At 59.3% G+C, this 12717-nt stretch overlaps 1 protein-coding gene across 4 annotated transcripts in view; it reads right to left on the bottom strand.

The window, feature by feature from the left end:
* PTPRF (protein tyrosine phosphatase receptor type F) overlaps positions 1-12717 on the bottom strand; it is an 84507-nt gene that overhangs the window by 22403 nt on the left and 49387 nt on the right. For all 4 annotated transcript variants that reach the window (XM_075555056.1, XM_075555029.1, XM_075555046.1 and 1 more), the window contains 4 exons: positions 6168-6437; positions 3026-3607; positions 2751-2887; positions 2371-2515 (listed from right to left, as the gene is read on the bottom strand). In XM_075555056.1, the coding sequence (XP_075411171.1) occupies positions 2371-2515; positions 2751-2887; positions 3026-3607; positions 6168-6437 (1134 nt within the window). The remainder of the gene's footprint in view (positions 1-2370; positions 2516-2750; positions 2888-3025; positions 3608-6167; positions 6438-12717) is intronic.

The following is a 12717-nucleotide window of genomic DNA, read 5'->3' as shown; positions in this document are numbered from 1 at the left end:
CCCATGAGCACTGGTGCCCGGTTACTACCCTCAACATTCAGCTGAGACCCCGAGGTCTCGTGTCACCACTGTTGTACCAACACCCACATCTCTGCACAATGCCATCTCCCCACGCCCCCACCTGGCATGGCTCAAGCTCTGAATGAATCCAAGCGCCTGCCCGCTTGAAGGCAGTCAGAGTGCTAGAAGCCAGCTACCTCCCTAGGCAGACCTAGTGTCTTACAAACTCATGGACAAGAGCCACGTGGGGGCCCTCCATGCCCCTGGGTGCCCTGCCCAGCTCCCTCACCCTCACTGGATGGGGCACTGGAGACTCCGTGTTGTCCACACCTCCAACAGCTTGCCACTTGTCCTTGACCCTTGTACATGACATTGCTTCCTTCCCACCAACAGAGAAACCTGAAGTCTTCCCAGAGCAATGCCTCCACGTGTTGCTACCAAGCCTCCCTGCGAGTGTTTGCACCCGTTTGCTCTCCTTTTCTTCCGAGAATGGAGAGACAGCCCCTCCTACCCAAGGTCGAGCTCAACCCACACCCTCGGGTGCTGAGGCTTCAGCAGCTAGCTATCCAAACTCTCCACGGCCTCTTTCCCAACAGCATCTAAGTACGCTCGAGGCTTTCCTGTCTTAAAAGAAAAGCTCTTCCCTCTGACCCACAGCTGAGTAAAGGTTGAAAATGTCTGACCTTTTCGTCTCTATTTCCTCACCTCCCAAATGCCACCGGTCGCGCTTCAACCCCACCCTGTCTCCAAGATGCATGTCCAGGGTACCTCTGGCCCACTGCCCCAGGCCACATGGCAGCACCTGAACTCTGCTTGCTGAGTCTCTTCCTCTAGACGCTCCCCTCTCCAGTCTTCCACCGCAGCCCAGGCCCTGGTACCCAACTAAGCTCCCACAGCCAAGCCTCGCCCAGTGGGTTTCTCCCGCAGCTCTCACACCCCCTCCTCCATCATCTATGAAGAGCTGCCAGGCCTCCTGACGATCTCCCAGCTTCCTCCAGGCTGCCCCACACCTCCCCTCTATAGAGCAGCTGGAGACACCCTCCTGCTGGCCCCTGCCTTGGCGATCCTGGCTGCGCCAGCCACACTGGCCTGCTGCTCGCCCCCGCCCGTGCCAGCCCTCTGTGGCTCCAGGGCCCTGCCAGAGGCCCCTGCACTAGACTCCTGTCTGCTCACTCAGCCGGCACCACACTCCCTGTCCCCCGCAGGCCTCAGTGGCCATGCCCCTTCCTCCAGGAAGCCCTCCTCGGTCAGCCCGTTGGGACACCCGCAGTTGTCAGTGGTTTTCCAGGTCATGACCCCAGGCCAGAGTCCGGAGGCAACTCTGGAGGGGTTCAGAGCACTACCCCTGTGGTTGGCAGTCAAGTAAGTGCTTCATTATGTGACCACCCAGGCCCGGAGCTGAGCATGCATGCCATCAGGCTCACTGGGTAATATCCTGTTCAGGGTCCACCTGAGCCAGTGGACTACCTGGAGGGTGTCTGCAAAGAGTGGCTGTGGCTGGCTGACCGTGTGAGCAGGCACAGGCAGCCATGGCCCAGCCACACGGCCCCAGCGTCACACACACTGCCTGCTGTGCCCGTCTCAGTCCCAATCATCACACACAACCACACGTGTGCCATCAGCTACCTACCCCGTGACCTCAGGTTCACCCTCCAGCACAGGGTGACCCTTACTCCTGCAGCCACTCATCTGGAAAGCTACAGAGACCCCCTGACCCGGTCATGAGGTCAGACTGTCGGGGTCACTGTGTCACTGTCCTGAGGACAGGCTCACTGACATCCCGGTGCTGCTGCCCCGGCAGGTGGTTGGTGATTGTCACACAGGCAGTGCCACATACCCAGTCAAAGCCATCAGGACACACAACGTACCTCGATGTCACTCAGGTGCCACCCTGACAGCCTCACTGGCAACCACACACATGCATCCTGGCCACACACCAGACTATAGCAGGCATCTGCACACGCTTCGTTTTGGAGCCATGTGGCACTGGCTCAGCTATGAGGGCTTCCCATGGAGGGGCATGAGGTAGGGAGCGCGGGTGATGGGGAGGGAGGACAACTGCCAAAGCTGGTAGGGGGCATGGTGAGAGATGCTGTCCTATCCCTGAGGAAGGAAGGGCAGTGAGGCACAGACACAGAACTTACCTGAGCAGGGGTTGGGGTGGGAGGGAGGGACCTGAGCGGAGGGTTGGGAGCAGCCTCCTGGACAGACTGGAGGGCACTTACCTGTCCCTCTCTCGAGGTCCAGACCCAGAGCCTAGACCAGAGCCCAGTCTAGGGTCCAGCAGACCTGACCACCCACCTGGCTGAGGGGGCAAGGGTGTGTCCCCCATCCCATCTGTCAAGGCAGCGGCCTTAAGGAGACACTTACTGGACTGTGCTGTGCGGGCCTCGATGGTGGGGGTGAAGACGCCCACGCCCAGGTCGGAGCGTGCCGCCAACTGGAAGTGGTACAGGGTGTTGGGCTTCAGGTCCTCCAGCGTGTAGGAGGAGGTGGGGTCAAATGTCACCTTGTGCTGGAAAGGCAGGGAGCAGGAACTGATCACTCTGAGGCCATCCCCTAACACGGACTGAATTCTACGCCTCTGCACCCACCATGGGCCCAAGACTGGCCGAGAACACCGAGCCGCCACATACTACGTGGGCCACCCAGGGAAGCAGGGCCCGAGGCTCAAAGACCCCGGGGGCCGAGAGAACCACCTGAGGGAGCTTGCAGATCCCTGCTTCCACCCTCCGCGTCTCGAGGCTCACCTGTTGACCTTCCTCCTCGGCCGCCCAGTACACCAGCTCGTACTTGACAATCCGCTCCTGGGGGGGCAGCAGCCATGACAGCTGGATCCTAGTGTCCGATTCCGCTTCAGCCTGGAAGTCTGCAGGCTGCGCTGGCACTGCAACACCCCCATGTCAGGCATCGTCAGGATCACTAGTACCCCCCCCCCCCCCGCCAGGGCACCCAGACCCAGGCACAAGGATGGCAGAACTCCATCCTCATACTCAGGTTCTGGCTCTGCGCAGGCCACACTCACCTCCCTGCTGGGTCTTGACTTGGATGGTAGGGCTGGGCGGGCCATCGCCCACAGCGGTGAAGGCAAGCACGCGCAGGCTGTAAGTGATGCCAGGCAGCAGGCTGCCCACCGTGGTGAGGAGCCCCGCGTCAGTGTTGTGCTTGTGCCAGGAGCTGAGGGGGCGGCGGGAGTCCGGGGTATAGTAGACACGGTAGCCCCGCACCAGGCCATTGGGCTCCTCAGGCGGCTCCCACTGCACCAGCATGGTGCTGGCACTGAGCATGCGCGCCTGCACACGCCGCGGAGGGCTGGAGGGCGCCTGCTCACCAGTGCGGGCCCGCACTGCCTCACTGGGCGGCCCTCGCCCGATGCTGTTCACAGCCAGCACGCGGAAGGCATATTCCGAGAAAGGGCTGAGCCCCCCGATGCTGTAGCGGGTTGTGGCCACTCCATCCACTTCCTGGAAGGGGCCCTCTGTGCCGGAGGCTCGATATTGGATGCCGTAGTAGGACACGGGCTCTGCGTTCCCAGAGTCCCAGGTCAGGGTGACGCTGGTGGCAGTCGTCTCTGTCACCACAAGGTCAATTGGAGGCTTGGGCAAAGCTGTGGGCAAAGGGGAAGGATCAGGGCTGCCCAGGGTCAGGTCCCCAAGAAGCAACCTTGCCCTTGGTGGGGGTGGGGCTCGCAGGCTGGCTAAAGCAGTATAACCACCGAAAACCAGCCTACACCACGCATGGGACTCAACGGATCCTCACACAGGCTATGAGGCAAGCAGGGACTCGCTGAAGCACGCTGGCATGGGGTGACGCACCAGGGCCCCAGCGGAGGGAAGGCCCACAGGAGCAGGCGGCAGAGAACTGCCGTGAAGCCCACCAAACATGTGCAACCGTACAGGGCAGAGCAGAGCTGTCCTTAGGGTTTCTGACACGGTGAGCCTTAGGGGCAGCAGACAGCCTCATCTTTCCCAGTTTGGTTACCACGGCTGTACAGCAGGCCTCGAACCCGGGGATGCGAGGTCTGTCACTTTGTTTTCAAAGAGTGTTTTGTTATTCCTAGGTTTCTTTCCTTTCATATAAAGTTGGCAACTTTCCCCCCTTCCTTTGAAGAATTGTACCAGGACTTGGATCAAAATGGCATTACATTTTTAGAGTATTTTAGGTAATTTTGACATTTTTCACTCTATTAAGTCTTCCTATCCTTGAGCACAGGACATTCTGCCACTGTGCAAGTCTCTCTTGGTTTCGTGTACAAGAGCGCTAATGTTCTTTGATTGAGTCTTTTGTTTCTCTGGTTAGATTTATTCCCAATTACCTTATCTTTCGGGTAGTTGTTAAAAATGGTATTAAGCTTTTAATAAGTGAAGTTATTTCTGGCCTGGCTTTTGAAATTGTTTTCTTTTGGTGAAGATATATGCACTGTAATGTACACTCATTCAACAACTTCTACCTAGCCCGGCCCCACAGACTCTGTTTGGCTCAACGGGATGGTAGAGAAGTCCTGGGTCCACAGCTGGCCAATCATTCATTCAACAAGGAATTGTTACATGCCCTCTGGGTGCCTGGGAATCTCTACCCAGGATGCCTCAGCTGTCAGACCTGGCAATCTGCTTCCAGAAAGCCAGAGCCTTAAAACCCAAACCTCACGGAGTTGCTCTACTTTGAACCCATTAGGGTGGTGACCCAGACCCCTCAGGGGTCTAGCCATCTGGATTTTTCTCTCTCGAGACCCCTGTCTAACACAGGTGGTCATGAGTCAGAGCTGACCTGATGGCCACGAATAATCACTGGGTGTCAGGCACTTGCTGGAGCCTGGAGCCAGTTATGCAGACAGTCTCATCCCTGCTCTCCAGGAACTTTCTCTTCAAGAGGAGAGAGATTCATAAACGGGTTGATAATACCCACATCCAAGGGCAGAGATAGGTGTTGAGATGGAGGAAGAACCTGGTGTGTGTGCCTGTCTGTCTGTCTCCAGGGTAGCTCTCTAAGCTGAGGACTGGGAGGGCTGGTGCTTGGTGCCAGAATCAGTGTGGCCCATGTGCACCCCGAGGGAGAGGCTGACCACACTCCTCCTATGGGCAGTGAGGAACCGACCAGGGGTGGTGGGAAAGGGGGGTGGCAGACTCCAAGCGCATTTTCAAAGCATCCCTCATGTTGCAGAGTGGCGGTGGAACCGAGGCAGGGCAACTGGAGCGAGCTCTTGCTTGTGTGTGACTACGCCCAGGGCTCTAGGCTTGGCAACGAGGAGGCCGGCACACACTTCCTCTCTTGGCTGCTAATGTATGACCTCCTCCCAAAGGGTCCAGCGGTGCTAACGGGGAGTCAAAGTCACTCAGTGTTCAAGTCCTTGTTCTGTCATTTACTGCCCTGCTCCAGTTCCCTCATTTGTAAAAACGAGGGTCATAAGAACATCTCCTTCCCTGGGTTATGTAAAACCCAGCACCCACCCCCACCAAGAAAAACCCCCCCAAAAACCCAAACCACCCCAGAAAACAACCAAAAAAACAAACAAATTCCCCACCATCAGGTAGATTCCAATTCACTCTGCCCTCTTGGACCGACTAGAAGTGCCCCTCTTTCTCCTGTGGTTTCAAACTGCTCACCATGTCGTGTCACTCACGATGCCACCAGGCTCCTTCTGGGTGACATGAAAACTAGAGGCAACCTGTGCACAGTGCCTGCCACTTAGGAACCCAGGACAGGTTAGCGAGGCTTGGTGACGCTAAGGGGTTTTTGGTTGTTTTCTTCCTTGTACTCACTGTTAGTGTACATATTTTTTAAATTATGGCAAAGACATACACAACAAAACACTCTCCAATTCAACAACCTCAATGTGTACGATTCAGTGCCATCGGTTTCTCTTCCCTTGGTGGTGCTAAGGCTAATGCGCTCTGCTGCTAACCAGAAGGTCAGGGGCGAGTTCACCCAGAGTTGCCTAAGAAAGCCTTGCCCATCAGAACCCCACCGAGCAGCACAGCTCCAGCCTAACAGGTGGGCTCACCATGAGCTGGAGCGCTTGAAGGGATTCTTACCAAGGTTCTTAGTCGCCCTGACTCCTCCCTTACCATGAAGGGTGAGGGGGCCCCAGAGCAGGCACCCAGGAGAGAGGGCTGACCCCAGCCCTGCCTACCCCACAGCAGCCATGTTCCTTGGCCCCAAGCACTGACCTTTCACTGTGACCTGGGCCGTGGCCTCGATCATGCCCAGAGAGGAGATGGCCACGCAGGTGTAGTTGGCAGAGCGGATGACGTTGCTGAGCTCCAGCACGTTGCGGCCCACTGGCATCTCATCCTCCTTGGTGAGCTCCTCGGCCCCCAACATCCACTTCACGTAGGGCATGGGCGCACCCACGGCCACGCAGGTCAGGTTCACGCTGCCGCCTGGCATCACCTCCTGGCTGCTGGGGGGGATGGAGAAGCGAGGAGCCACCCGGCGCACTGTGGGAGGAGGGAGAGGTGCACTCACGGGCCAGGTCGGGGACGCAGCAGGGCGGATGCGGACGGGCGGGGGCCCTTGTCCAGCAGCCCCTCCCTGTCCTGCCCCCACCAGGACCTGTGTGGGTGCAGCATTTTACTCTACAGACATCTGGCAACCAAGTTGCCACCTGTCAGTCCAAGGTGGCCCTGCCTGCCCAGCATGACCTATGGGCCCTTCGCAAGGTCCAGGCCTGGTCAGGGCCACAGCCCAGGTCGCCTTCCAGTCAGTGCCCGCCCCTGCCCCCTCTCCCAAGGGCAAGTGGGCTACCAAGGAGAGACACTCAGGCACCCTGTGGTAGAGGGTGCTCCAAGCATGGCTGGGGCAGGGCAGACGGTCACGCTGGCGTGACATGGTCACACTCTCTAAAGCCACTGCCCCCTGCTCCAGAGGGAACGTGGTGTGGCCACCTGCCTGGGCCTCAGCCATGGAACCCGAGAGAGGGGACTGTTCCTGGGCAGGATGAGGGACGGAGCCAGGCCGGGGATGTGGTCCGCGGGCAGGATGGGCATGACAATGGCAGTAACAGGATGAGGGCGCTGAGCAGACAGCTCTCCGCGCCGATGAACAAAGGTCTCAGGAGAGTCTGGCTGTGCCTGGCCATGGCCTCCGGTCTTGGGCTTGGGCTTCCCTGGTCAGAAGCTGTTCTAAACCCCCAGTCCAGAGGTGCAGCTGGTAAGAACCCCACAAACACACCGGATGTGGCAGGCTTGGCACAGACACTGGACACATGCAGAGGGGAGGAGGCAGGCCACACGTGGCCATGGACAGGCATGCTGGGCATGCAGAAGGGACATGCAGCTGCGGGGCGGAAGCCAGGGACGTCCCACACGGGCACCAGTCATTGCGGACTGTCGCTGGGAAGCCTGAACATGCAAAGCCCCCACGGCTGGAGCACCTCACTGTCAACAGCAGGCCCTGTTGCCTGTCCAGCCCGTCGCAGGAACTAGAGCTGGAAGCAACCACAGAGGCTCCCTGGGTTCAACCTCTGACCTCGCTGCAGAGGGGACACAGTGGAGACCAACCACGTATTCAGTAAGTCACCTGGCCTGTTCAATGCCACTGCCTTCACAATCTCCCCAGCCTACTCATTTTGCTCCAAACCCTAACTGTCCACACCAGGTTCACGCCACGACTTTCTTCCTCCGGACAGTGCAACCAGTTCTTCACTGGTCTTCTTGCTTCGCCATCCTACATGCCCCTACTCCTGCTAACTGGCCCTCTGCTAATCTGACCACATCGCTCCTGTTTAAAACCCTGGCTAGGCCTCCAATGCCTTACTGTGAAGTCCAACCTGCTCAGCCCCACTTTACATAGATCTCGCCTCCAGTTGAGCCCTCCTGGCTATACCCAAAGGCAGCCCCCAGAGCCTGGCAGCCTGAGCGTCCTAGGCAGGCTCCACTTCCCCGTGTGCCCAGGCCCCAAGGGCGCCTCCTAGTGGGCATCGAGTGTTGCTGTCTCTGCCTACAGCCACACCCCACTTTCCTTGAGAGGAAACCACCTCTCTCCCCATCTCCACCTGTGGGACGTGTGACTCAGCTCAGGGTCACAGGACACAGCCAAGAGCCGTTGGCAGAAACTGCCAGAGGAGCAACTTTCTCTGCTCGATGTTAGCCAAGTTGGGTGATGAAAGCTTGGAGCAGCTGGGAACCACCTCTCACCGCCAGCAAGCATCACCTGAACCTGCCTGAGAGGACCGAGACAGGCAGATGTCTGGCCAGACAGCTGCTGTCGGCACCCGGCCCTGCCCGACGCCAAACCCCCTGCGACATTTGTTCAGTTTTGTGAGACAAGCGTTCCTGGGGTTCGCTGCCTGTCCCAGTGCTGGGAGTCCGTGACGCAAGTGCAAGAGGGCAAGGCTCGGGGGCACAGAGAGTGAGCTTGCCTAGCCCAGTGGGCCTGGCCACAGGGGCGGTGATGGGAGGAGAGTCATAGGCGGGCAGGTCTGTTGGTGCATCAGGCCCAGGCCTGCCTTGAAGGGAGGGCCCAGCGTGGCCCTGGCTTAGGAAGAAAGTCTGAAGGGCGCAGCCTTAACTGACCAAGTCTTTCCTGTAGCCCGAGCCAAGGGCTGTCCCAGCTCCTCACTCGTGGGCGTCGAAACAGGCTCCCGAAAGGGACACCACTCCTGAGCACTGGCTATGCGCCAGACGCTGCTGCCCAGTGACAAAGTCACACTCACAAGCGGGCAGGAGCGGGCGTGGGGGCATGAGCGCAGGCTGGCAGGGCCCGAGTTGGGCAAGGAGCCCTCAGCAGTAGGAGCACAGCTGCAAGTCGGGCTCTGGTTGGTAATGGCAGAATCGGGGACCGAGTCCCTGCGGGGACAGAATTAAGAACCCCAGCAGGGAAGTGTGTCCTGGGCCAGTAAACTTTGGACTTGAACCTAAATATCCCTGAACTTGGCTGGACTTTGCTCCCAAAAGGCCCCTGGAGGACGGGGTCCTCAGCGTGGGTGAGCTACAGAGCTCACGGATCAGTCTCCGGGCCACGGAGATCCCCCGGGGGGCCACTACTTCTTTTAAGCTTTGCTCTAAAAAAAAATGGAGGCTGTCTCCGGAGAACTCCCCCGCCTCAAAGTTTGGGAGGTCAGAGGTGACCCAAAGGGTATCTCTAGGACCAGGCCCCCGGGGCACCCTATCCTTCACTCCCTCCCAAGGACCCGGGTTCAATCACTCGGCTCCAGCAAAGCAGGACTTCCTGTGTCGCAGACCCCATCTCCCCTGCAGTGCACGTGCGCGTGTACCGGTGTCTATGTCCGCTGGGTGTGGGTGTGGGGAGAGAGACCAGCTTCTGGGGCTCTGTCTCCTGGACTGTCCAGCCAGTCGTCTCTGTCCCTGCGCCCAGGAGTGGCTGGGGCCTGCAGCAGCAGCCCCTCCTCCGTCCTTCACTGCTTGGACCCACCCTGGACTCCTGACAGAAGCCGCAGTGGGAAGGAGCGCTGGGAACTGGGAGGGAGGCACTGAGGGTCTAATTCTAGGCTCCAACAATGCTGGTCTAGTACGTTCCCGTGCATCCCCAATGCTGACATTTTACAGACAATTTCCAAAACAGGGCCCTGCCATTTCTGGATTATATTTCAGCTGTAACTTTTAAGTCTAATTATTTGAGCTGACAACCCCCTATAATGGGGCGGCGCGGCGCCCGGCGGCACCAGCACTCAGCAGAGTGACAGCCTAATCGCAGGGGAAGCAGCCCCGCAATCCGCGTTCACTCGCGGAGATTTCTCCGATGAAAATAACACAACATTAAGGAGGGGAGAAGGGGCAGGAGCCACTGTATCAAGATAAAATAACTCTTTAATAAATAACCTTGTGGCTGGCACAGAACAGTAATTAAATGCTGGCGCGCCCGGCACACAGTTTTAAGTAAAGCTGGAAAAAAACGTAAGATGTAATTACCAGCGCCAAACGAATTACCAGTCCCGGCAAATCCCCCCAGAATATTTAGAAACTCATTTCTGCCTTCCCATTAAATATTTGTGTACGTGCTTATTTTCAGTGGGACCACAGGGAGGGGGGGTAGGAGAGGAGAGGGGACAGTGGTGGGAGGGGTGGGGGGGGACCTCGGCTGCGGCCCCGGCTCAGTCTCTGCTGATGGCTGTTTTCTGAAAGCCGGGCAGATCCGCCCCGTCAGCGAAACGGCGACGCCAAAAAGGCCCAGAGCTCCGGAGCGCACATGGCACAAGGCTGATACCCGAGCCTCGGCCACAGCCCTCCTTGGCTGTCTTGGCTCCAGCGGAGGAGAGGGATTCAGAGAGGGGAGGGGGATGCTGGGGGCCCAGGTTGGCTCATGGGGCTGGGACTGCACTTTTGCGCAGGGGTGGTGTGTCTCCTCTGACCAGACCACACAGACCACTAGACCCTGCTGCTGGACACACAGCTCTGTGAGTAGGGCCCTGCCCCAAGGCCAGGCCAAGAACTGAACCCGTTATGGGCAGACTCTAGAATGCATGTGGCAGGGAGTCGAAGCCCCCCCCCCCACCAATCCCTGGGCCTCTGTGCTTCTCCCCCCGCGGAGCACACAGGTTACAGGCAACCCTCTGTCAGCCAGCTGAGCGCTCCCGGGGTCTGAAGGCCCAGCTATCTGCTGAGGAAATGCTAGCTGCCAGACAAATGCCATCCGCAGACACGGGGGCCTGGCCAAAATGCTGCGATTGGACCTGGCTGGAGAGGAAAAAAGCGGGCACTGTCGGAACTTGCCCAGGAGCCAAGCTTCCCTGGGGCAGACCAGGGCTGTGGCTGCTCCGCCTGCTTCGGTGGGGACCCTGAGGCCCCGAGGACCAGGTGGACACTTGGACTTTTGTCCTCAGCTGCAGGATTGCCAGGGGGCAGTCCATGAAGGCCTCTACCCTTCGTCTTCGAAGGGGTTTCAGCTGAGCTTGGGGAGGCCAAGGTGGGTTCAGGTGAGGAAGGAGGAAGAAGACCCCACAGGTGGAATTGAAGTACCAGAGTTCTTACGTTTCCCCCTCACTACGACCACTCCCGAACTCCACCTGGCGCAGACAGGAGCCTGGCCCGGGCATACAGGTGGGGTGCTGGTTTGTGCCATGCACCATGCCTGCCAGCCCACCCGCCCCGGCAAGGGACATGCAGACTCGTGGTGCACAGGGGCCCAAGCAGCAGAGACATGCAGGGGGCGAGGGCCTCCCCACCCACCATAGTCCTGCCCGCCTGCTGAGCCCGGCCGGCAGGCAGGCGTGGCTGGAGTGAGCCTGCGGGAGCTGCCTGAGCCCTCAGGACCCCGCTGACGGGAGCATCCCATCGACGGGCGGGCTGTAGATGGGTAAGAAGTGAAAAAGACCAACCTTCTCGCTGATCTGAGAGATGAGAGTTTGGGTTGATGGCAGAGTGCGATGAGGATGAGGAGGGAATAAAAAAAGACAAGGAGAAACACAGAGAGAGTAAAAACAGGCCAACCTTCATCTGCCCACAGAGCACGGACACCAGACAAGACTGCCGTGCCGCGCGCACACGCACACACACGCACCCTCGGGTGCACACGGACCACGCCGCTCATGACAGACTCAGGACTCATGGAGGACATGGTGGACGGGGACCGCCGGCAGGTGCCAGGGACGCCGCGGGCGGGGCAAGGGCAGGTGGAAGGGGGCAAGGAGGGCCCCACCTAGGCTCTCACGTGCACCCCACGGCTCAGGCTGGCCCAGCAAACTGGGCTGTGGGGTCAGGGTCCCCCAGCCCACAAATCCACCAAAGCACAGGAGTCACTCGGACCCAGCCCCGCAGGCAGGGGCCCCATGTGCGTGGAGAGGCAGCACTGCAGTGAGAGGGCGTGCCTGGGACCTGCAGGGAGGAGAGAGGCTGGGGAGACATCGCCCTGCTTGAGGCAGCCAGAGCCCAGCAGTCAGGTCCCTGCAGAGAACGGAAGGCGGGTAGCCCTGGTGAGGTTAGGCCAGGCTCCGAGGAGGGTGGGGCGCCGCCCCGGCCCCCGGCAGCTGTGCACCGAGAGCTGGAGGAGGGAGACGCTGTGGATGAAGGAGAGGATGAGTCACTTGAGAAGAGAGTCAGATGGTGACAGAAAGAGAGGCTGGTCCACCCAGCGTGCCTGGGCCTGCTAGACCGTGGGTGGAGCTGTGGGCAAGAGTGAGCAAAGTTGGAAGTCACCGGATGATCCATCTCCCTGGAGAATGCTAGCATGACGGCAGTGTGCCTGCCACCATGTGCCTCCCATGTGGCTGGGGGCTGGGGCTTTCCTGTACCCGGAAATGCAAAAGGCAGACAGGACCTCAGAGGCAGTGGACGCCCTGCTGGCTTGGGGACAGAGACGGGGGGTGGGCTGGGCAGGGAAGTGGGAGACTGGCCTCCGGGCCGATGGACGTGAAGGGAGGAGAGTCCGAGAAGGCTGTGGTCGGACCAGGGCCATGTCCCCGCTGGGGGGCATTTTTGGCTTTCTTGCCTGAAGTGCTATTGGCATGTAGTGGGTTAGGGATGATGCTAAATACTGCAAAAGGCCAGGGACACTGTCCCTGCCTCCAGTCACAAAGACTCATGCTGCCCCAGTGTCCTAGTGGGAACCTCGGTTGTGAACCCTGACCTGGAGTCTGTCCCGATCTTGATGCTGAGGCTTAGTCCCTGACAGAGCCACGTGGGGGCCGTCACAAGGGCCCAGCGGGGAGGGTCATAGGAGCCTGCTGAAAGAAGTTCCAAAGCTGTGGGGAGAAGGGTGAGGCCAGGCCACCGGTAGGCCTGGCACCAGGGATTGTCTCTCCGAGGATCACGTTGGGTCGGC

Source organism: Tenrec ecaudatus, chromosome 1 (assembly GCF_050624435.1).
Source record: "Tenrec ecaudatus isolate mTenEca1 chromosome 1, mTenEca1.hap1, whole genome shotgun sequence".
NCBI classification, from domain to species: domain Eukaryota; kingdom Metazoa; phylum Chordata; class Mammalia; order Afrosoricida; family Tenrecidae; genus Tenrec; species Tenrec ecaudatus.
This window is presented reverse-complemented; position numbering and strand designations above follow the sequence as displayed.